Source organism: Danio aesculapii, chromosome 5 (genome assembly GCF_903798145.1).
Source record: "Danio aesculapii chromosome 5, fDanAes4.1, whole genome shotgun sequence".
NCBI classification, from domain to species: Eukaryota; Metazoa; Chordata; class Actinopteri; order Cypriniformes; family Danionidae; genus Danio; species Danio aesculapii.
The window spans coordinates 9,639,406-9,665,683 of NC_079439.1; the positions used below are offsets into that span (position 1 = coordinate 9,639,406).

The 26,278-nt window shown below is 33.2% G+C and overlaps 1 protein-coding gene across 2 annotated transcripts; it reads left to right on the forward strand.

Moving 5' to 3' along the window:
- si:ch211-12e13.1 (uncharacterized) lies at nt 1-26,278 on the forward strand. 2 transcript variants are annotated; one of them, XR_008837814.1, is made up of 7 exons: nt 1-348; nt 1,966-2,129; nt 5,728-5,967; nt 9,072-9,236; nt 11,983-12,181; nt 20,178-20,239; nt 24,999-26,278. XR_008837814.1 is itself a non-coding variant. In XM_056457348.1 (5 exons), the coding sequence occupies exons 1-5, from the start codon at nt 65-67 to the stop codon at nt 12,177-12,179; spliced, it is 1,050 nt and encodes a 349-aa protein (XP_056313323.1). In that variant the 5' UTR covers nt 1-64; the 3' UTR covers nt 12,180-14,090. The 2 variants fall into 2 exon arrangements, 1 of the variants encoding a protein (XP_056313323.1); XM_056457348.1 differs by lacking the exons at nt 20,178-20,239; nt 24,999-26,278 and having other exon boundaries at nt 11,983-14,090.

The window sequence follows — 26,278 nt, forward strand, 5'->3', positions numbered from 1 at the left end:
ATCAACAGAGAAGAAGCGTGCAGAACTTTGAACACATCATAATAGTATTTTTCTTGTTACGTTTATGTTTTTATGTCGATTAATAATGTCGAGCTGGAATATGGGTCGTGTTAGCACGCTAATCGCTGTGGCGTCAGGTGTATCCGTGGTTTACCTCTTTCACTCAGTGTTTTACTCTTCTCACACTATATTTAAAACCCAAACTGTATTTGAATCCCAAACACACCTGCCAGGCTGTCTTTACCTCATGACCAGATACATTTATCAGTCTCTCCGAAAAAAACGAGGACAAATGAGAAAAGACAAAGAAACAAACGACGAACTTGTTTTTACTGTGATTAATTGCAGGTGAGTTTGTCATTGAGGTAAAGTTATATTTATATTCCCACATTTTGGATTTTCACTTTTATTTTTTATAATTTCAGTAAAGTATCATTTGCAAATAATAAATAGTAAAATGATATTAGCAGCCAATGACTATCAAAAGTGTAACATTGTTCACAGTCAAATAAATAGTGTTTTCAAGTCATACTTGCATGTGATTTCAGACTTAAATACTCAAAGTACTATGGTAAACAATATAAGGAGCACGTCACAAGTTGCCACTGAACTAATGTGTAAATATATAAAACCCACTTTGCATCAATAGTTTAACTTAATGTTTGTTACTGATTGAAGTCTGTGCTAATGCCAGTTCAGTTTAAGTGCATTCAGTATAACCATTTATGTATTATTGTATGTATGTTATTTTAAAGGTATTTATTTCAAAATCTATTAAGTGTTACACATTATATCTTAAATTTATAGTGTTTTCCACCGCACACTTCTGCATTATGTAAAATACCTCCAACTTTTTTTTATCTGTTTTAAATTAATTTAATTAATGTCTTTTAATATAAACATTTTGTAAATCTCAATAAAGAATTCAATATACAATAACAAAAAGAACAAGATCTATAGTGAAATGTATGAAATTAATAATTATTAAATGAATTAATATTGAAATTAATGTAGTCATTAAAATTTCCCTTCTGGTACTCCACTTGGTCTTTAAAAAAAAGTCTCATAGTCTCAAGTTTCATACCTAAAATTACATTTATTATTGAAATTCAATAGTAATTGTTGTTGTTATATCAATTTAGAAAAATTGTAATAAATAAAAGTAGTAATAGTATTAAATAATAAGAATGAAATAATGCACCATAATATATAATAATAATAATAATAATAATAATAATAATGTTATTGTTTCTATGTGGTTTCTCAAATGAATGTATTTTAATTAAATAACAAATAATATTGCTCTAATCCCTTGCTCTATATATATTCTTTTTATCTTAATTATTTTAAGGGATGATGTCTTTTAATATAAAACTTTTAAAATAAAATTTAATAAAGATTTCAATATACAACAACATAAAAGATAATATACAGTATATATTTATTTATTTATTTATTTATTTATTTATTTATCAGGGTCCCCATTAGCCACTACCAAGGTATCCCTAGGGTCCCCATTAGCCACTGTCCCCATCTTGTGGCAGAACGTCAACCCTCTTTGCTCTGCTCAGAATGACAGGCTGATGGCCGCCAACGTGCTGAATTTTCGAAATTATGAATATTTTAAAATTGCACTATCCTTATAAATAAACTGCATAGTTGCAATCTAAACAACTACATTCTCACCTAAAAAGCCTCAAAAGTACCTTATGTTGTCCAACAGCTGCAATATTTTTCATACTGTAGTCCTCTGCTTGCCACTCGTGTGGGCGGCGTAATACACAAGATTGAAGAGGCTGTACGAGTGCTAATATTACATTAATATCTCACGGCTATCAGCCGGTCAGATTTGAGAACCAGACAGAACTGTATAAATTAAGATAATGATGACTATATATAATCACATACAGATTAAATATATCAGTCGTCTAAACAGACCTGTAACTGTTTTGTGATCATCCACAGGTATGACGGCGTCTCTTTGAGGAGATTCTGCAGTGTTTCCGGTTATGGCTGGGATTATCCTGACAGTGTCTTCAGAGATCTTCCCTTGTGTTTCCCTGAGTTTCTCTTCAAAAGGCTGATCACCATGATTGTGTGCTCAGACAGATTCCTACTGAGCCCTTCTGGTAAGAACTTCTGCCTTTTTTTAGCACAAGAGTCAGACACTGAAAGCATTTTCTGTCTTCATTTAGAGTCAGGCCCATTACGATCAAACCAAAGTTGTAAAAAAATCAGATAAGATTACATTAATATTTACATTTAGTGATTTATCCAAAGCTACTTACTTACAAGGAGAATAGAAGTAATCAAAGCAACAAAAGAATTAAAATATGTAAATGCTATAATATACATGCCCACATACAATATACAGTATATCAAACTAAACTTGTGATTTTCAGTTAGTTTTTATTTATTATATTTTAAATGAGTTCTAACATTAGTTACATTAAAATAATCAAATAAAATGTGGCGGTAAATTAATCAGTGTACAAGTCAAATAAAATGTGCAGTAACCAAAATAATTAGAAAAAATGTGAATCATTGAATATTTAATCATAAAATGACTGACCAGTCAAAATCACACATTGTAGTGGCTTGTCTGATAACATTATAGAATCCAGATCAAATATTACAAAGGAAATATTTTTACACAACAGATGGATTACTTGGATTTAATGGATTTGAATAAATTTTCCCAATTGTAAATAAGATTTAACTCACTCTCTTATTTATTTATTTGCATTTTTATTTGTTAATTTGTATATGGGTTTTTTTGACTTGGGCCGCACTCACACTATACTATCCGAACCGTGCCTAGGCGCGTTTCCCGATTCATTTGAGAAGTGTGAGTGCTCTTAATTGAGCTCAGGCATGGTTTAGTTGGCCGGCACTGGCCCAATTGAAAGAGGTATGCCAGAGCGCGTTTCACTTGGGTTTTGGCGTAGTACGCTTGTAGTATGAGTGTAAAGCGCGCCTGAGCCCGAAACTGAAGACGAGATGTGACTTTTAAGGGACCATTTGATATGGATTTAATCTTACTGTTCAATGAACGCAGACTGTCATAGATTATTAAACGCAAACCCCTCGCTGCACGTCAGCTGCACCTTCAGCAAATCTCCTAATACCTGCTGCACGAGGTCTTTTATGATTGTTTATGAGCATCAGAAGTGGTGGATCTGTTCCGCGAATTATTTGACTGTGTTACCGCATCCCAAACTACTAAAATGATAAAACTAAAGAAATCTCCATTGTGCTAAGCGAGAGCGCTTCTCTTTTGTTAAACTAACCAGCACGTCATTGATGACAGAAGAGTGCTCAGGCTCAGGTGCAATGTGAGAGCAGGCTGCCGGGGGGTAGGGGGAGGGGGGTGGAGGGCTGACAAGCATGCTTCAGCACGGTTCAAGGCAACTGTACATAGTGTTAGTACGCCCTGAGTCTCAAAATTTGAGAATTTTTGTTTAAAATTAATCTAAACTCTTTTTTTTTTAAAGGGTAATGAAACCCCCATCTTTCAATTAAAGTCTATCTTAGATTTTTTCAAAATATTCTCCATGGTGGGCGTGGAGCACTGCGAGTAGAGGGAGGAGTGGGCATGGCTGGCAGAGCAGGGGAAAAAGAGGGGGGCGAATAACTGTCAGTTGGTGCACAAAATAACACAAACTGTTAGGAGACCCATGATTTTATAGTTTACAAAGTTAAAATGCGAAGAAATAAACAGTAATTTAATGTCTTGCTACATTTGTTATTCGTAATTTCAAATACACGAAACCACAGTTTGTTTTCATTATAAAGATAATCATGTAAACACTATAAATGAGGAGGACTTCTCTCCTCCTCAATTCCCGGGTCTGAATGCAGACACAGTGGATAGCAGGACAGCAAGTCTCTTTCCATGTCTTTTCCAACCATTAACTCTACCGGTAATCTGGAGGATTTTAAACATAGGCGAACACGGCATCACGGATATGGGTGATGTGTCTAAATAGTAACGAACTCCACTGATAAAAGACAAAGTTTGCCATTCTCCAATTCTCGTACAGCTCTCTCACCACACAACACACACAAACAGATTTTCTGTATCGGCTCTGACAGCATTGCAGGAAAAAAACATTCAACAATCCCCGTGGCTCATGGAAACAAACACAAACAACCCTTCATGAACGGCTAAATACTTTCCTTGCCTTCAGGAAGCACATGGTCTCATGAATATTTCAGAAGCAGGGTCTTCTCATAGGATAAGAAAACTCGGCTGTGAATAAAAATGAGAAACCGACACATCATCACTGTACAGGCAGATTCGCGCTACGTCGCCGATTTTGATCCCGCCTCAATAATGATTTTAAACCCGGAAGATGAAATTAGCTGACAAAAGCTCAAAATTATTCAGTTTCCAGCACAATCAAAGCTGACAGATGCTAATGTCGTCTTAATTGATGCTCAACACACACACATCTGTTAAAATCTCAAAAAAAGTCCTAAACCTTTAAACAAGAAAATGTTAATTTTAGTTTAATTTTACATATTGTTTTTTTAATTGTAATCAATTTGTTTTAATCAATTAATTTTAAAAGAAAGAAACAACATTTTACTTTTTTATTATTTATATATATATATATATATATATATATATATATATATATATATATATATATATATATTTGTTTATTTATTTTTCCTTTTTCAAAAGAGTTCAGAACAAAACAAACAGAACAACAACATACAATACAAGTGTCAAAGGTCACCGAACACAATCTTATTTACATTCGTATTTATTGATGATAAAATGTTGCTTTTATAAAATTTTGTTGAGGGTTACTTATCAAAGATCAACAGCCTCCAAAGATAAAGTAAAAGCACCATAATCAAATTAAAACAATACGTTTCTTCTCAACCATTTACCGCAGTATGCAGACATTTTATAGGCTTGTTGTCTCAAGGAAAATGTCAGTACTTCCATGTCATACACCTCTTTAACCTGTATATAACCTGTATATTTATAACAATTTATAACAATCTGTACATACAACTCAACATCCAGGTTTCTTTACTAACCGCATCTGTTTAATGTTATTTTTTTAATAATTTTTTTATATTTATTTTGTGTTGTCACTTTATGTACACTGGAAGCTTCTGTAGCCAAAACAAATTCCTTGTGTGTGTGAAGCACACTTGGCAATAAAACTGATTCTGATTCTGATTCTGAAACAATATCACACCATTCGCCTACAGATGGAGGATCTTCCTTGAGCCATATCTTTGTTATTGCCCTTTTGCTAGTTATTAGTAGAGTGTTAAGGAGATATGCATCATTTTTTGGTATTTCTGCAGAGTAAATTCCCAGGTACATAGTTTAACATATTACTTTTAACCTTTTATAGTTCACCCAAAAATAAAATATAGTCACTTTTAAGTGGTTCCAAACCTCTCTTTTTGTCTGTTGAACACAAAAGAAGATATTTTGAATAATGCTGTAAACTGGTAACCATCATCCGTGCTAGAAGGAACATACTTTGGAAGTTAGTTTTCAACATTTTGCTAAATATCTTTCAAAGTTCAAACAGTTTAAGAACAAGTGAAGTGTAAATGATGACAGAATTTTCCTTTTTGGATGAACTATCTCTTTAACATTTATTTAATTGTTTATTTTTAAGTTCTATCAATGCTTTAGTAATACCTATTAAAATAGTGCTGTTCCCCACTGAGCTCCATTGCTGCTGTGTGCAGGTCTGCTGGTTGTCTCTGAGACTGTGAGTCTGACTGAGGCTGTGGATGAGCTGAAGAAAGGGCCGTTTTCCCTGCAGGCCTTAGTGCTTGACTACAGGACTGCGAGTTCAGGAGTGGAGGTGGATCTGACTTTAAGAGCATCCAGGCATCAGCGGCCCGTATGGAGCAGCACACTGACTCTGCTGTCTCCTAGAAACACACACACACCTGAAGCTCAGCCTGACTTAAACATCACACATGGTGAGGGATGCACTGCAGGGTTCCCATAGTTCATGGAAATCCTGGAAGATCATGGAGTTTTAAAAGGTCTATTCCAGGCTTTTGAAAGTCAGGGAATGTAATCATGAAAGTTATGGAATATCTAGAATTTGTATTTGTCATTTTAATTTTTACTTTTCATTTATGAAGACATAATACCATAATTCTGACTCTTTTTTTTTAATTGTTTCTGGTGATTTGCCTGTTGTTATGGTTAGGCTATTTTTCCCAGCTCTTTTATTTATCTTTTTACTTGTCAATCAGCACTCAAAAGCATTCACCAGGCTGAAGCTGTTAAAATACTTTGTGGCTATTTTTTGTCTGCTTGGTGCTCAATTCGTCTCGCCTGTATTTAGCCTAAAATTGTGACTGTTGCAGCATAAAATGGCTGGTTTTGTGGCCACTTTTCTCAAAATTTGTGGCAATATTTGCATCATTTCTTGTGTTCTTTTGCTGCGAAAATTGACACAAAAACCTCTTCGTTATTACTTTTTAATCATTATTTTTTTAATCTTTGGTCTCTATAATTTATATAAAGGGAACACTGAGAGAAAGTGTTTATCAACTAACTATTATAAAGCCTTCTACATCAGTGGTTCCCAACCTTTTTTTGCCTGAGACCCCCTTTTCCCCCGGAAAATATTGTAAGGCCCCCCTCAACATTTAATGATATTATCACTTATATAAGTTTGCAGCAAGGACAACAAAAAGTGTTGTTTTCAAACAAACAGTATGTTTATTACTATATCTACACTGTAAAACCCAACAGTCAACTTTATCAAATGAAATGAGTGTAGTAAACTCAAAATTTACTGGTAGTTAATTCTACTTATTTGAAAAGAGTTTTGAACTCAGTGTCGAAGATAATGAGTTAATTAAGTACCTCATTACTTCAACTTAAATGGAGCAAGATCACAGTACTTAAATAGCTTAGTTTTTTTTAACTCAAATGCCTTGTTGCAGTCGGTTTCCTTAAACAGTTTGAGTTGCCTTAACTTATTGGGTTTAACAGTACTCAGTTGGTTTGAGTTCTCTTCATTTATTGGGTTTTACTGTGCTCAAATTGCTTTTACTTAAATGGATTAAGTTCACTGTACTCATTTGGATTAACTTTTAAACTTAAATCGTTTGTTGCAATCGGTTTCCTCAAATGGTTTGAGTTACCTTAACTTATTGGGTTTTACAGTTGTAAGAATGTGTTTTAAACCACAGCGGTTCGAACTGTAGTTCTGCCGAATGACAAAGTTATCAGTATGGATGGTAAAAAAACTGTACATTCTAGTCAAACCATTCTTCTGCAATCTTATACCAAAAACAGAAATAAGGGCAGCATTAATAGCTTAAAATGTGGGAGAGCGTTGATATTATGTGATTGTATTGAATTGCAATATGGAGCAGTTAAGTGTTGATGTTAAATCAAAAGTAATTTACAAATATTTGAAAATGAAGTGATTTAATGACAATAATTCCCTATGGTTACAACTGAATTAGTTACAAAATAACTGCATAAAATGATAAAATATGAAATGATAAAACATATGATATAAATATACCCAGCTTAAATGTAAAATTAAAGTTACCAGAGGTAGAAGAAGAGACACAGGGGGAGGGAGAGAGAGACTAAGAGAGCAGGCCCAGAAGTTAGCCTGATTGCAGTAGAGTCAGAGAAGATAGACTCCAGAGAAGGAGAGGAGCAGAGCAGGAAGGCAGACCAGGAAAGACAGGCCAGGAAAAGAGGCAGAGCAGCGTTTTACCACATATTTTGTACCTTTCTTGACCATGTGACTAAAGCCCAAATGCTGAGACATTCAAACTGACCAATCAACATGTGACCACATCGTAAAACCCCCAAAGTCCACACACCAGGCCCTGATCTTATCAGTATCTGCCTTTCGAGTCAGTATGGACCTTCAAAAAGACATGTTTTGTCATACTGTATAAACAAATGCATATGATAATGTAGCCTATTACACAGTGTAGATATGTTTATGCACAAATAATAGCTTAATGCAAAATGTAAAAGCAAAACATCAGTAGGTCATTTTCACCTGAAAAACTAAAGCCTTTGGCTTTTAAATTGGCCCTATATTAAGTTGCCAATTAGTTGCGAATTTTTTTAAAGTTTCTTGTCAGTATCTTTGACGTACCTCATCTTGTTTTGGTTGTGTGTCAATTGTTTTTGCCTTGCACTCAAAAAACGCTCTAGGCTTGTCGCGATATTGGGGAGTCCTCTGAAAATGTCATATTAATTTGGACAACCTCATGCATTCGTCAGCGAGAACTTTGTTGCAGATAATACACTTGATAATACACATCTTGGTTTTTCCTGCATTTCGTGTTTCCAGTATTGCTAGCGCTGCGACCTTACCTGCGTTCAGTATGCTTGAGTCATCAGTATTAGCTGCTGAAGGTGAATCAGTGAGACTCTTGTCTTTTTTGTGGAAGACAAATGACAAATTTGTCAGTTTTTTATTTTTTTAATACATATTGCGATTTCATTTGATTTGCGATTTTAATTGTAGTCAAGCTTCAGCTCTAATCTGTATCGTCTTCTTACTGCTAAAATGCAGTGAGTGTCGCTGGCAACACTTTCAGTTGACATTTTAGCAACACACTCATCACTCAATTGTGCCCACTCAATTGGCTAGTCAGACTATCAGACACAGACGGCAGGCAAGCATTTGCTCTGGGCAGGAGAAATTAAATAATACAAATATATTTCATATCAGAGCCGCTTGCGATTTTTAGCTAATCGTATCGTTTCGAATTGCGATTTGATTTCGATTAATCGCACAGCCCTAATTTTTTTGGTTAGCCAGAGGACAAAATCAAGTAAGGCAACATGATGGTTCTCCTAATTGTCCACTGATGAAATTTTTTTTTAAATATGACAGCCACCCCCCACCCCCCACAGAGCTCGCTGAGGCCCCCTTGTGTTCTACATCACATATGAGTGACTCTTAAATGATCAAAACAAATAAAACTGTTCAAATCTCTTCAACAATAGCATTAGAAAAAATCCTGTTCAAATTTCACACTTTAGTGATAGATGCGATGAACAAAGTCCTGAAATTTTTCTTTTCCAGATCCTGCTTCAGAGAGGTGTCTCAGTCTGGCTGTTTCATGGTCCAGCGCTGTGAGATGTGCCTGGTTGTTTGATGATGTGTTTGGTTGGTGGAGGTTTATCTGTCCCACTGCTCACCCGCTGTGGATGTTCGCCAGGTGCATGGCAGAGATGGAGAAGCACAAAGGTCAGAAATGTTTGAAGGGTAATTCACACTAGCAGCAGAACGGCACGAGTAAATCTGAAGAAGAAACAATATTTCCAAAGCCCTTGAAAGTTTAAAAAAAATAAACATACATAGACACAGGCCCTTGAAAGTGCTTGAATTTATTTTGTGCAAGACGTTTTCTCTTAGTCTTCCATGCATGGGCCCAATCCAGTTTTTTACATTTCTGATCCAGCATTTTTCACGAAATCTTTTTTTTGTGAGGAGCAAGAAACTCGGTTTGTAACAAATGAAGTGTGAGTAAATGATGACAGGATATTTCATTTTGAATGAACCCCCTGCTGGCACAGAACATCAACATGATGTCAGATAGAAGTTTTACTTCGTGGGGTCTTTGCATTTTGTTTGGAAATGAAAATCGGATTGACATCAAAACCCAGCGTCAGACGTCCAACCTAAAATCAACCAAATATCAACGTCTAATGATGTTACAGCTTGATGTTGTGTGGATGTTACCACTATGACATCTATCAGACGTTGGATTTTGGTTACCTTTCCTAACGAATAAATGTCAGTATTTGATATCAATATGAAGTTGGTTTAAGACGTTGGCTTGACATTTTGGTCAGTTTCCAACACAATCTAAAATCAGCAAAATATCAACGTCATTTGACGTTATTATTGGACGTCAAAATAGCATTGTCCTTAGACGCTGGCTAGACATTGAATTTTGGTCACCTGACGTCACGACTTAAATTTAACCCTTCCCACTACTCACCCGCTGTGGATTTTCGCCAGGTGCATAGCAGAGATAGTGAACCACAAAGGTCAGAAATGTTTGAAGGGTAATTCACACCAACAGCAGAACGGCACGAGTAAATCTGATGAAGCAGCAATATTTCCAAAAGCCTTGAAAGTTTTAAAAAATAAACATACATAGACACAGGCCCTTGAAAGTGCCTGAATTTATTTTGTGCAAGAGGTTTTCTGATAGTCTTCCATGGGCCCAATCCAGTTCTTTTACATTTCTGATCCAGCATTTTTCAAAATATCTTCTTTTGTGATGAGAAAGAAACTGTTTGGAACAAATGAAGTGTGAGTAAATGATGACAGGATATTTCATTTTGAATGAACCCCATGCTGGCACAGGACATCAACATGACGTCAGATAGATGTTATACAACGTGGGGATGCTGCATTTTGTTTGGAAATGAAAATCGGATTGATATCAGAACCGAACGTCAATGTCAGACGTCCAACCTAAAATCAACCAAATATCAACGTCTAATGATGTTACAGCTTGATGTTGTGTGGATGTTACCACTATGACATCTATCAGACGTTGGATTTTGGTTGCCATACATGATGTATAAATGTCAGTATTTGATATCAATATGAAGTTGGTTTAAGATGTTGGCTTGACGTTTTGGTCACTTTCCAACGCAATCTAAAATCAGCAAAATATCAACGTCATTTGACGTTATTATTGGACGTCAAAATAGCGTTGTCCTTAGACGCTGGCTAGACATTGAATTTTGGTCCCCTGATGCTCACCCGCTGTGGATGTTCGCCAGGTGCATAGCGGAGATAGTGAAGCACAAAGGTCAGAAATGTTTGATGGGTAATTCACACTAGCAGCAGAATGGTACGAGTAAATCTGAAGAAGCAGCATTATTTCCAAAGCCCTTGAAAGTAAAAAAAAAAAAAATGAATAAATCTTCGTCAGCGCCAATAGCCTAGTGGTACTGTGCGCTGACATATGGCACTGACGTGCTCGCGGCGACCCGAGTTCGATTCCCGTCTTTGGGTCCTTTGCCGATCCTTCCCCTCTCTCTGCTCCCCATGCTTTCCTGTCTGAAATCTCTACTGTCCTATCATAATAAAGATGTAAAACACCTAAAAAAATTATAAATAAAAATAAATAAATAAAAATAAACTTACATAGACACAGGCCCTTGAAAGTGCCTGAATTTATTTTGTGCAAGACGTTTTCTGTTAGTCTTCCATGGTCCCAATACAGTTTTTTACATTTCTGATCCTTTTCCCTATTATTATTATTATTATTATTATTAGAGCATATAATGTTACATTATTATGAATTATTACATCTGTATAATGTACAAATATTCTTAGTGTATCGGTCTTTCATATTAATTAAATATTTTATTTTTATGTCAACACATATAACTTTGTACATTAAAACAAAATTAAATTGTATGTTATGCAGATATAGTAATGCAATAATAATCCATGATGTTAATAGAATAGAATTGTTATATGTGTTTATAAATATTGTAATATTATATATTTGTTAACAATGTGTAATAAAAATATAAAATAAAAATGTTAAATAATGAATGATAATAGTTTCTAATAAATTATCAAACACAGACACACTTATAATTATCAGTTAGATTATTTTGTATGTATGATTATGTATATTGTTATTATAGACAATTTTAACGGATGTAAACGTTAACAATGGTCCCAACGTGTTTCCTGTTTTACATTTTTAATTACCATAGCTTCCAAAAAGAGCCACATGTTGATAAATAATGTTATGATAGCTGTTTTAATATTACGTTATGATTGAATTGCTTCTTGTTACAGTTATAAAATAGTTTGACAACAAGCAGAAAATGTTCATGGGCCAATGACATGACCACATTGAAATGGTTTATATTATTAAGTATATTTTGTGAAAATGTATGAAAAAGTAATGCATATGAATAGAATTTCTAATATTATTTTCTCTCTCTACCTGTAGGAGTTGAAGTGGTGAGAGCTCCTCTAACTGTGTCCGTCTGTTACAAACAGCCTGTGTGCTTCCCGAGGACAGTCAACATCAGAGTCAGTGAAAACACTTCTGAAACCACAGCATCGTTTTCAATGGAGGAGCAGAGAACTGGGACCCTTTTCATCTCGGGACAGATAAAACGACAGATCAGTGAGAAGGCCGAATGAGGGTGATTTTACAGACTTTACAGAAAAGATGCTCAACACTTAAAGGAACTCCGCTTGTTTTGGAGCTAGGCTCATTTTACAAGTCATCTGGAGTTAAACATTTGAGTTTTACCATTTTAGCGCTTTTAGCTTAGCTCTGCATAAATTAATGAATCGGATTAGACCATTAGCATTGTACTCAAATATGTAAAAATGAAAAAAAAAATTCATTCATTCATTTTCTTTTGGCTTAGTCTTTGATTTTATCAGAGATCGCCACAGCGGAATAAACCGCCAACTATTCCGGCAAATGTTTTATGCAGCGGATGCCCTTTCAACAGTAACCCAGTACTGGGGAACACCCATACACTCTTGTATTCCCACACACACACACACACACACACACACACACACACATTCATACACTACAGCCAATTTAGTTAGTCCAATTCACCTATACCGCATATCTTTGGACTGTGGGGGAAACCAGAGCACTCGGAGGAAACCCACGCCAACACTGGAGAACATGCAAACTCCACACAGAAATGCCAACTGATCTACCCAGGACTCAAACCAGCGACCTTCTTGCTGTGAGGCGACAGTGCTAAACACTAAGCCACCATGAAAAAGTTGCTGCTTACTAGGCTGATATTGCCAGGAATTATACTCTCATTCTAGCGTAATAATTTAGTTTTTTGAGTGAGATGCTAATGGTCTAATCCGATTCAATGATCTATGCTAAGCTAAGCTAAGTGCTCCCGTCAGACCTGGAGATTGACTAAATAGATTAAAAAATGGTAAAACTCAACTGTTTAACTCTAGAAGAGTTGTAAAATGACCATATTTCCTTAATGGTGTGAAGCCAACCTGGAGCACAAATAGTCAACGCAAAGGTTTCAATTTCCAGTGAAAGCAAAAACAGATAAAAATGAGTTCCTTCAGTACAATATACAGTATATTAAAATTAAACCCCCAGTTGTGCTGTGTTTTGAGCCTTAGCATCAAACGTGACAGTTCATTTTCATTTATTTCATTTATTCATTAATTAATTCGGATTAGTCTCGGATTTATCAGGGGTTGCCACATGAAATGAACCCCTGACTATTCGGGCCGCTACCCAGTAGTGGGAAACACCCATATACTCTCAGATTTACACACACACTCATACACTACGGCCAATTTAGTTCATCCAGTTCACCTATACCTCATATCTTTGGACTGTGGGGGAAACCAGAGCACTCGGAGGAAGCCCACGCCAACACTGGGAGAACATGCAAACTCCACACAGAAATGCCAACTGATCCACCCAGGACAAAAACCAGCGACCTTTTTGCTGTGAGGCGACAGTGCTAACCACTGAGCCACCGTGCTGCCCCAGTTTTGATAATTTTCCTATTTAAAGCTTGACTATTCTGTAGTCACATTGTTTACTAAGACTGGCAGAAAATAAAAAGTTGCTGCTTACTAGGCTGATATTGCTAGGAATTATACTCACATTCTGGCGTAATAATTAGTTTTTTGAGTGAGATGCTAATGGTCTAATCCGATTCAATGATCTATGCTAAGCTAAGCTAAAAGTGCTCCCGTCAGACCCGGAGATTGACTAAATGGATTAAAAAATGGTAAAACTCAACTTAAAACTTAAAAACTTAAATAACTTAAAAACTGTTTAACTTATTTAACTCTAGAAGAGTTGTAAAATGACCATATTTCCTTAATGGTGTGAAGCCAACCTGGAGCACAAATAGTCAACGCAAAGGTTGTGGGTTCAATTTCCAGTGAAAGCAAAAACAGATAAAAATGAGTTCCTTCAGTACAATATACAGTATGTTAAAATTAAACCCCCAGTTGTGTGGTGTTTTGAGCCTTAGCATCAAATGTGACAGTATTTGAAATGTAATAATAACATTAAATGTGGCTTATTTTGGAGAACAGGAGTCTTCTTGATCTTTTGGAAAAAGGGAGTTAAGATTTAATATAGAAAAACATTCAAAACATTACATTTCCTTCTTTGTCCACACGTTTTGTCCATATTAATTAATTCATTTATTCATTAATTAATTCGGATTAGTCTCGGATTTATCAGGGGTCGCCACATGAAATGAACCCCTGACTATTCGGGCCGCTACCCAGTAGTGGGAAACACCCATATACTCTCAGATTTACACACACACACTCATACACTATGGCCAATTTAGTTCATCCAATTCACCTATACCGCATATCTTTGGACTGTGGGGGAAACCAGAGCAATCGGAGGAAACCCACGCCAACACTGGGAGAACATGCAAACTCCACACAGAAATGCCAACTGATCCACCCAGGACTCAAACCAGCGACCTTCTTGCTGTGAGGTCACAGTGCTGACCACTGAACCACCGTGCTGCCCCATTTTTCTATTTAAAGCTTGACTATTCTGTAGTCACGTTGTGTACTAAGACTGGCAGAAAATAAAAAGTTGCTACTTACTAGGCTGATATTGCTAGGAATTATACTCTCATTTTGAAGTAATAATTAGTTTTTTGAGTGAGATGCTAATGGTCTAATCCGATTCAATGATCTATGCTAAGCTAAGCTAAAAGTGCTCCCGTCAGACCCGGAGATTGACTAAATGGATTAAAAAATGGTAAAACTCAACTGTTTGATTGTAGAAGAGTTGTAAAATGACCATATTTCCAAAACAAGTGAAGTGTTGCTTTAATAAAGTGCCAGACAAAGACTTAATTTTCAATTCCCAGTGAAAGCAAAAACTCATTCAAAAGTGTATTCCTCCAGAACAACATACAGTAAGTCATTTTGGATAATAGTATCTATTATGCATATATTTATGTGTAAATAGTGAAAAAATACAAATCAGTTGCCTGGAGTTTTGAGCCTTAGCATCAAATGTGACAATTGAAATGTAATTATTAATAATGTTAAATAGGGGTTATTTTTGGAGAACAGGAATCTTCTTGATCTTTGGGAATCTAAAATTCCTTCTGAAAGTAATTAAGACTTGATATAGGACAAACATTACATTTTCTTCTGTGTCCACACGTTTTGTCCATATTAATTCATGTTCAATATTTACTAACTTGACTTGCTTTGATAAATTACTATAGAGATTAGTCAATCATAACATTGGTCATTTGCGTCAGAAGTCTTTAGTTCATTCAAAAATGATAATTAACCCGCCATTTGTGCTCACTCTCAGAGTGGTTCAAAACAAGATATTTTGAAGAATGTTGAAAATCGGTTACCATTGATTTCCATAGTTAGACAACAAATACTATGGAAGTCAACGGCTAACAGTTTCCAGCATTTTTCAAAATATCTTCTTTTGTGATGAGAAAGAAACTCTGTTTGGAACAAATGAATTGTGAGTAAATGATGACAGAATATTTTGTTTTGAATGAACCCCCTGCTGGCACAGGACATCAACATGACGTCAGATAGATGTTGTACACCGTGGGGACGCTGCATTTTGTTTGGAAGTGAAACTCGGGTTGACGTCAACCCAACGTCAGGCCGACATCAATGTCAAACGTCCAACCTAAAAACAACCAATTATCAACGTCTAATGATGTTACAGCTTGACGTTGTGTGGACATTACCACTATGACATCTATCAGATGTTGGATTTTGATCGCCATACCTGACGAATAAATGTCAGTATTTGATGTCAATATGACGTTGGTTTAGGATGTTGGCTCGATGTTGGATTTTGGTCACTTTCCAACACAATCTAAAATCAACCAAATATCTTGATGTCCTTAGACGCTGGCCAGACATTGAATTATGGTCACCTGACATCACAACCTAAATCTAACCTAATATTAACGTCTTATGACATTGTGTGCCTTTAAAGATAAAGCAGAAGAAAATTATCCATTTATTTCTAATGCTTGAAGAGCAGTGTAGAGCTAAATTAGTCTTGTGGAAATGTTGTAAGGGATAAAAGGGGACATAAAGGGAATAAAATAACATGCTATTGCCTATTTTAAATGCAGTTTTATTCTTTACTTTTATTTGTATTTCATCCTCAACGGCTTCGGACAGTATTGTTTTATACATCCAGCATTGTTCATGTGCAGTCAAATCCTTTTAAATCAGCGTCTGTATCAATAAGGGAGGAGTCATAGGAGGAGGAGGCTGTTTCTCATTAATATTTCACTTTCTCTCCTCTTTCCTCAGTCTTTCCCTGTTCATACACACGTGTGTAAGTGCTCCTTGTGTATTATTCATTAGTGTGTGGAGTGTATGAGAAGGGGGTTTCTCACAAAAGCTCTGTTCAGAACAACCCAACCTATATATAGTTATATTATATTATATTATATTATATCATATTATATTATATCATATTATAGTATATTATATTATAGTATATTATATTATTATATATTATATTATAGTATATTATATTATAGTATATTATATTATATATATTATATTATATATATTATATTATATTATATTATATTATATTATATTATATTATACTATATTATATTATATATATTATATTATATTATAGTATATTATATTATATTATATTATATTATATTATATTATATTATATATTATATATATTATATTATATATATTATATTATATTATATTATATTATATATATTATATTATATTATATTATATTATATTATATTATATATATTATATTATATTATATTATATTATATATTATATTATATATTATATTATATTATATTATATTATATTATATTATATTATATTATATATATTATATTATAGTATATTATAGTATATTATATATATTATATTATATTATATTATATTATATATATTATATTATATTATATTATATTATATTATATTATATTATATTATATTATATTATACTATATTATATTATATTATATATATTATATTATATTATAGTATATTATATTATATTATATATTATATTATATTATATTATATTATATTATATTATATTATATTATATATATTATATTATATTATATTATATATATTATATTATATTATATTATATTATATATTATATTATATATATTATATTATATTATATTATATTATATTATATTATATTATATTATATATATTATATTATAGTATATTATAGTATATTATATATATTATATTATATTATATTATATATATTATATTATATTATATTATATTATATTATATTATATTATATTATATTATATTATATTACAGTGCTCAACATACCTGTATATGAGTAAACCCCTTACAAATCTCTCATTTAAAGTAATATTTTCTATAGGAAGCTATACAATATTATATTTGTGCATATACATTAGATTAGTCAGTACTGAAGCCAAATCAGAATCAAAAAAATTATAACATATTGTTGAAATTTTGTAGTTTGTAATTTTTCTTCCTACTTCTAAAGCTGTTTGGTGACTAAAATATTATTTTAATAAATATATCTTTTTAATAAATCTGTTATGTTCAAATGCACCAACATATATTATCTGTATTTACTGAGAAATTGATAGAAATATTCATTTTCAAAATGGTGTACTCAATTATATTATATTATATTATATTATATTATATTATATTATATTATATTATATTATAATTTTTTTTTGTCCTTTTATTAATCAGGGGTTGCCACAGTGGAATGAACCGCCAACTTATCCATCATGTTTTTACACAGCAGATCGCCCTATTATATTATATTATATTATATTATATTATATTATATTATATTATATTATATTATATTATATTATATTATATTATATTATATTATATTATATTATATTATATTTTTGGATTTGAAATATAGGTAATTTTGGTTTATTTTATTAGATTATTATACAGATTGTTGTTTGTTAATAGAAGCACAATTAAGTTTTTAATTTAGTAATTGTATCCTTGCTCTTGTTTTTGTAGATAATTTTTTTTTTTTTCATTTGGCTGCATTTAGAACTATTTACATATGTATATATTTTTAATCTAGTTATTCAGATTCAATGATCATATAGTTCTTAAATGCAGTTTCATGATCAGTTACTGATGATTTGAAAATTTGTTTAATAATTATTTTTTATTCTTATTTATCTTTTTTATGTATTCATTACAGTTAACAAACACAAATATTGTATAGTTTTTAAATGTATAATTTTAAAAACAGCCATATTTATATAGAATTTAAATAAGTTCATGATTAAAAATATATTTTTGCTTCAGTAAATAATATTATAATTTAAAACAATCTATTTTTGTGTTTACCCAGGTTGTCTTTGCTTTTGTTGCAATATGTTTTAATTTGTGACTAAATGTAGTATGCGATGAAAGAAAATAAATAAATTGTGATTTATACATTTTTAGACTAGATAGACAAACATCGTTTATGTTATGAAGTGAATGTTTCCCTCTACTCTTACAGCATTATATGTATTAAAGGCATCATTTTAGAAACAGCCATATATGTATATATATATATCTATATATATATATATATATATATATATATATATATATATATATATATATATATATATGCTTATAAATAAATATATATTTTGCTTTGGTAAATGACATTATAGTTTTAAAAAATCTATTTTGTTTTTACCCGGGTTGTCTTTGCTTTTGTCGGATTATGTTTTAATTTATGACTCAATTTAGTATGCAATGGGAAAAAAAAGTCAGAAACCTTTTTTACAACATTATATGTGATACAGTTTAGTTTTTAATTGTATAATTATGTATATAATTTTATATAATAATTAATATATAATTTTAAAAACAGTTTATAGTTAAATATATTTTTACTTTAGTAAATAACCTAATTTAAAACCATCTATTTTGTGTTAACCCGGTCTTTGCTTTTATTCGATTATATTTTAATTTGTGACTCAATTTAGTATACGATTGAAAAAAATATGACATATACATTCTTAGATAGATAGACAAACATCTTGCCCAAAACTGGTGATAATGATGTTACAGCTTGATGTTGTGTGGACGTTACCACTATGACGTCTATAAGATGTTGGATTTTGGTTTCCATACCTGATGAATAAATGTCACTATTTGACGTCAATATGACATTGGTTTAGGATGTTGGCTCGACGTTAGATTTTCCAACACAATCTAAAATCAACCAAATATCAACGTCATTTGACATTGTTCTTGGACATTAAAATAACGTTGTCCTTAGACGCTGGCTAGACATTGAATTTTGGTCAATCGACATCACAACCTAAATCTAACCTAAAACAACATTTTATGAACCTTTAAAGTGCCTTTAAAGATAAAGCAGAAGACTCAATTTAGTATGCAATAAAAAAGCATTACATGTAATATATTCATTCTTAGACTAGATAGACAAACATCTTGTCCAAAACTGTAATGTAGTGAATATTTCCCTGTACACATACAGTATAACCTAATAGACATGATTAATTTATAAAGGCCTGATTCTGTCGTGTGTGAAGTGCAGTCATGTGTAATCAGTCTGTTTAGAGCGGCGAGTGGAAAGGCAGCGTCGATCAAAGAAGAAAATAATGAAAGTGTAAGTTCAGAATTATCTCTTAAGCTTTTCTATTTCTAGCAGAAGTAAGGATATTTTCTGAAGCTGCTGCTGCTGCTGGGGTTGTTTTGCGACTGAACTCTTGATGTGTCTGTTTTTGTGTTCTTGCGAGTGACGGCCCACGCCAGATAAAATGTCTTTCGTCTTCTGAAAATGCCTTGAAGTCTCTTGGGATTGCTGAGTTATTTTTTGCAGCTTTTAAAGGCTTGATGTCTTGTGGAGGAAAAAAAAAACTGCCCACCTCCTAGTTTCATTCTCTCATCCACTTCTATTGCTTTTTGTTCGCTAAATGTCTCAGCTTGAGTAATTTTCTGATTGGATGTTTATGCAGCATCTGGAGATTTGCTGCTGTGTCTGCTGATGCTAAAAGGTATTAGTGTGGTAGTCGAAGGGCAAAAGGTTAATTCCTCTGTTGTAATCCTGAGGATTTAGTGGAGATCTTATTTCTGTTTTTTTTTCTGATGGTACAGATGTGAGCTGTTTTCTGGACCAGAGGTGTGTTAGAAAGCCATGGTCACCAAAGACAACTCTGGTGAGTAGAAATCGTCTCTTTTAAATGAACCAAAATATAATGTTTTACGTGTTTTTATTACCCATTTAACTGCCCCACCAAGAAAAAAAGCAATTGAAATATTTTGGATCACATATCTTAACTCCTAATGTCGCTAGTTAACACACTCGGTGTATTTTGTTTTCAACACATCCCATAATTTACAGAATATCAGCCTCTACTAAATGGTTTGGTTTATGGTAAAAGTACTGGAATTAATACTATGAAAATATGAAATGTAAGACTACTTTATCTAAAAACATAATCAAAATAAAGCATTTTTGATTACTAAAACTTTATTTTATTTGCTTTTTTTCTTGCTTTTTTCTTGCTTTTTTCTTTATTTTGTTTTACTAAAACTTTATTTATTGAAGTATGCCATAAAATATTTCAGATTCTCATTTAACACGGTAATTTAAACGTTTTCTTGTTTGTTTTTTTGTTTTTTACACTAAAACCAAAATCAAGTGTAGTAGTGCAACAGGATTATGTTTGATTTAGTTATTTTTTTTGTAAACCAACAATGCTGTGTGGTGTAAACCATTGTTTAAAACAGTCATTCGCACAATATAAAACATACGATTTTGTTCGATATTAGATGGATGAATGTGGTTGTTTTGAACTTTATATTTGTCAGTGAATCCTAAATAAAAATTGTTTCCCATAAAATATTACAGCGGTTTTCAAAATGAAAAGTTTTCAGTATTGATTGTAAAAATGCCCATTTTTTTAACAATGCCAAAAAATTCAGCTTTGAATCATTAGAATAACTTGCATATATTACAGTAGAAATATCTTTTTATATTGTAGCAATATTTCACAATATTATTGTTTATACACTCTCAGCAAAAGGTACACGGTGGTACAAATAATGCTCCTTGAGGAACAGTTTTGCACCTTATATGGTACAGAAAAGACCTCTTATGATACTGTTTTGTGCCTTTTATGGTTCAATTGAAATGAAGGTACACAATTGTTCCCATAAAAAAGGTACATAAGTGTTGGACGACTCCTTCTTTATTACAATACATATAAAAATAGATATTACTGAAAAGGCAAAGTGATTTTATGAATAATTTCCATATTAAAACATGAACCATCATTTAAAAGCATGTATATAAAGAAACTCAAACTTTAATTAAGTTCTATATTACAATAATACAAAGCAACTGGTAAAACATAACACTTTATGCATTATAAACTAAACATTTAAGGCATTTTAAATGTTTGGTAAGCATTTTTTTTACAATTTTATGGTACTAAGTGTCTTGTCAATGTAGTGGTATGTTTGATGAAGGTACAATATTATATCTGCAGGTTTTAAAAACCAAAGGGACATTTTGGTTTCCCATGGTACAAATCATGTCCTTATAGGTACAAACTGCAATGGAACAAATTAGTTTCCTTGTCTTAATGTATAATTCTGTTCCATGAAAAGGTACTGCCCCAGTGAAGGGTTTGTACCTTCTTTGGTTCAACATTGTACTATTTTATTTTCTGAGAGCACTGTGTTTATGATTAAATAAATGCAGCTTTGATAAACATGAAAGACATCCTTCAAACCCCAAACCTTTGAAATGATAGTGTAGATGGAGATCAATCAATTCACTTGATCATAAATTCAATTTTTTGTTGTTGTTTGCAAACTTTACAACGTAACTTATCCGAAATGTTAGCTCAGACTGTGTGGTTTGTTAAAGAGAAGTACTTATATAAAAACATATTTAGTATTTCTAGTTTCACTTCTGTAACTGATCTGTTTAGATCATTTGCATAATGCAAGATAGCAAAAGAAACTCAGGTCAGGTCACAGCTTTTCAGCTTTCTTCAAAATAACTTTTTTTTTTTTCTATGTGCGTGTGTGCATGTGCGAGTGTGTGTGAGTAAGTGCATGTGCATGTGTGTGTGTCAAAACAAATAAATAAAATTATTAAAGGTTGTAACCACTTGAGAAGTCTTTCTGAAGTCTCGTGTGACAACTGGAGTAATGGTGCCAAAAATTCAGCTTTGATTTTATAGGAATAACTTGTATTATAAATATCTATTACAGTAGAAACATATTATTTTTTAAATTGTAAAAATATTTCACAATAGTATTGTTTATACTGTGTTTTTGATTAAATAAATGCAGCTTTGATGAACATGAAAGATCTCTTTCAAACATATCAAAAATCCTACCAACCCCAAACGTTTGAATGATAGTGTAGATGGAGGTCCATAAACTAATTTAATGACAAATTACATTTTTGGTTGTTGTTTGCTAACATGTCTGAAACGTTAATGTAAAATGCAAGTATTTTTAGTTTCACTTCTGTAACCGATCTACAACTCATTTGCATAATGCAACATAGTAAAATAAACTCAGGCCAGGTCACAGCTTTTCAGCTTTCTTCAAAATAATATTTGTGTGTGTGTGTGTGTGTGTGTGTGTGTGCGTGTGCGTGTGCGTGTGCGTGTGCGTGTGCGTGTGCGTGTGCGTGTGTTTGTGTTTGTGTTTGTGTTTGTGTTTGTGTTTGTGTTTGTGTTTGTTTGTGTGTGTGTGTGTGTGTGTGTGTGTGTGTGTGTGTGTGTGTGTGTGTGTGTGTGTGTGTGTGTGTGTGTGTGTGTGTGTGTGTGTGTGACATATCATACACAAATCTGTCTAATGACATGGGTATGACACAGGTATTACAAAGAGGAGGTGAAATACGAGGACATTGCTGACATCCTCTGTTCTCAAAAAGCTTATAAACCACACAGAATGAGTTTTTTCAGAGAGTAAAGCTGCACACAGTCTTCTGTGATGGTTGGGTTTAAGGGTAGGGTGGGGTGAGGGGTGTGTGTGTGAAATAAACTCATTAAAGGTTGTACCCACTTGAGTGTGAGTACATAGAGTATAGACATTAGTTTAAAAAAAAAAGTTTTCAGTTTTGATCATAAAAATGCATATTTTAATAGCATTTAATTATTATATTAGAAATCTTTGTGACACTCATGTGCTCATGTGACACTTAAGACTGGAGTAGTGATCTCAAAAAATTCAGCTTCGAATCGTAGGAATAACTTGCATTATAAATATATAATATACACAGTTGAAGTGTGTTTTTCCCAAATTCTGTTTAAGCGAGAGAAGATTTTTCAACACATTTCATAGAAATATAATATTAATAACATTAATATTAATAACATAATAGTTTTAGTTACTTATTTCTGTTAACTGAAATATTTTATCTTTGTCATGATGACAGTAAATAATATTTGACTAGATATTCTTCAAGACACTTCTATACAGCTTAAAGTGACATTTAAAGGCTTAACTAGATTAATTAGGTTAAGTAGGCAGGTTAGGGTAATTAGGCAAGTTATTGTGTAATGATGGTTTGTTCTGTAGACTATTGAAAAGAAATATAGCTTAAGGGGCTAATAATTTTGACCTTAAAATGGTTCATAAAACATTTAAAACTGCTTTTATTCTAGCTGAAATAAAACAAATAAGAAAAAATATCATCAGACATACTGTGAAAATTTCCTTGCTCTGTTAAACATCATTTGGGAAAATTTTTAAAAAGAAAAAAAATTCAAAGGGGGCTAATAATTCTGACTTCAACTGTATATATGCATGTATATATATATATATATATATATATATATATATATATATATATATATATATATATATATATATATATATATATATAATTATTATTATATATATATATATAATTATTATAATTTTATAACTTTATAACTAACTTAGGGCAACACGTTGGCTCAGTGGTTAGCACTGTCGCCTAACAGCAAGAAGGTCACTGGTTCGAGTCCCGGCTGGGCCAGTTGGCATTTCTGTGTGTAGTTTGCATGTTCACCCTGTGTTGGCGTGGGTTTCCTCCGGGTGCTCCGATTTCCCCCACAGTCCAAACACATGCGCTATAGATGAATTGAATAAACTAAATTGGCCGTTGTGTATGTATATGTGTGAATGAGTGTGTATGGATGTTTCCCAGTACCGGGTTGCAGCTGGAAGGGCATCTGCGGCGTAAAACATATGCTAGATAAGTTGGCAGTTCATCCCGCTGTGGCGACCCCTGATGATTAAAGGGACTAAACCAAAGGAAATGAATAAATGAAAAATATAACTTATCTGAAACTTTACTTGTGCTTGAACTTTTAGCATAAATTATTTAATTGTTAGTTTTTCTAGTTTCACTTCTGTAACTGATCTACAACTCATTTGCATAATGCAAGATAGTAAAATAAACTCTGGCCAGGTCACAGCTTTTCAGCTTTCTTCAAAATAACTTTTGTGTGTCAAACCGAAGAAATAAACTCACTCAAGGTTGAGGTTCATATAGAGTGTTATATGCTAATATAGTGAATATTATGTGAATAGATTTTATATAAAGGGCATATAATATAGAGCTTATATGGTCCTCAATGGCTGCGCGTGAACATTGCTTTGACCCTCAAAAACACTTCAGCTGGTTTGTTGTCAGCATTATGTTGGGAAGTGTTAATTGTTGAATCAAAACATTTATTTTAGCTTGACTAATGCACTTTTACAAAAATCCTGTTAGATTCACTGAAGCTGCAAAATAAATGTTTTGCTGATATCTCATATGCAATGTATGAGCCCTGGGGCTGGGTGGCTGAAAAATAAAAGTCTCCCATTATTATTAAAAGTCTCCCATATACCCCATTAGCAACATTTAATAGTAAGAAAGCTTATTTATTGCAGCATGTGTCCTCTTTTTCCCTATCCTAGGCTCTGGCAGCAAGACGACCTGTGTGAAGAAACAAAAGTGTATGATGAACAATTCTCAAAAGGCTGGGAAGATTTACAAGGACCCACAGAAGTCCATTTTTGAGCCCGAAATGACTTTAAAAGTCACCACTGATGATAGTGGAAACAAGACAAGCCCAACAGAGAATGGTGTGATTGAAAGCACAAACGAATGGAGCGTTTCCAATCTCCACAGTCTGAAAGAGATGCAGTATCTGCAGCACGAGGCTGAGGACAGTCTCATCGACGCCTCGCTGGACATGGACAAGTCGTCTCTCATGGGTTTCATCGACTCCAGCAACCTGGAGAGCTCGGAGGATGTTCGGACTGTGCCGTGCTTTCAGGTGGACATTAAAACGGATGTGGTGCTGATCGACGAGGATGATGATGATATGTCTTTAAGGGAGAGGACAGTGACGGACGTGTCCACTACTGATGGAAACGCAGCTGAGCTTGTGTGTGGGGGGCTCCAGTCCATTTCATCTGACTCCTCCCACTCAGTGTGTGAGGGGCGGAGTCAAGAGCAGGCCCCACCCCTTGAGCCATCTCATGAGGAGCCGCTCAAAAAAGAGAAACGCTCTTGCTGCCTCTGTGTAATCATTTGAGGTTTTTCTGAAATTTGGCCTTTTTTTGGCACACTTTCTTTGGGACAGTGTTTTTGGGACAGTTTTTTTTTTACTTATTTAACACATTTTAATCAGAGAAATTGGTCAAAATGTGTGTTTTTTAATAGAGTGGAAGTTAAACGGTTAATATTTAATTTGATAATGTTAGTTAAGTCTCTTTTACCAAATAGATTAGTCGTCTTTAGTTTTTCATGTCCATTTTTAAGAATTACTTGGACTTCTGTTCCCACTGTATCTTTTAAAAGTCGAAGATACCATATGTTTTACAACCATAATATGACGTTTTCAAGTAAATGACTAACATAATTCGGTTTATTGAAATGTTTTGTATAATGGAAATACAGTGAGATACATTAGTTAATGATCTTTTATAGTGGTGGTCACAATGGTAGTTTCTTGTGCTAAATGGCAGTCAATCTCCTCTGACTCCTCCCACTCAGAATGTGAGGGGCGGAGTCAAGAGCAGGCCCCACCCCTTGAGCCATCTCATGAGGAGCCGCTCAAAAAAGAGAAACGCTCTTGCTGCCTCTGTGTAATCATTTGAGGTTTTTCTGAAATTTGGCCTTTTTTTGGCACACTTTCTTTGGGACAGTGTTTTTGGGACAGTTTTTTTTTTACTTATTTAACACATTTTAA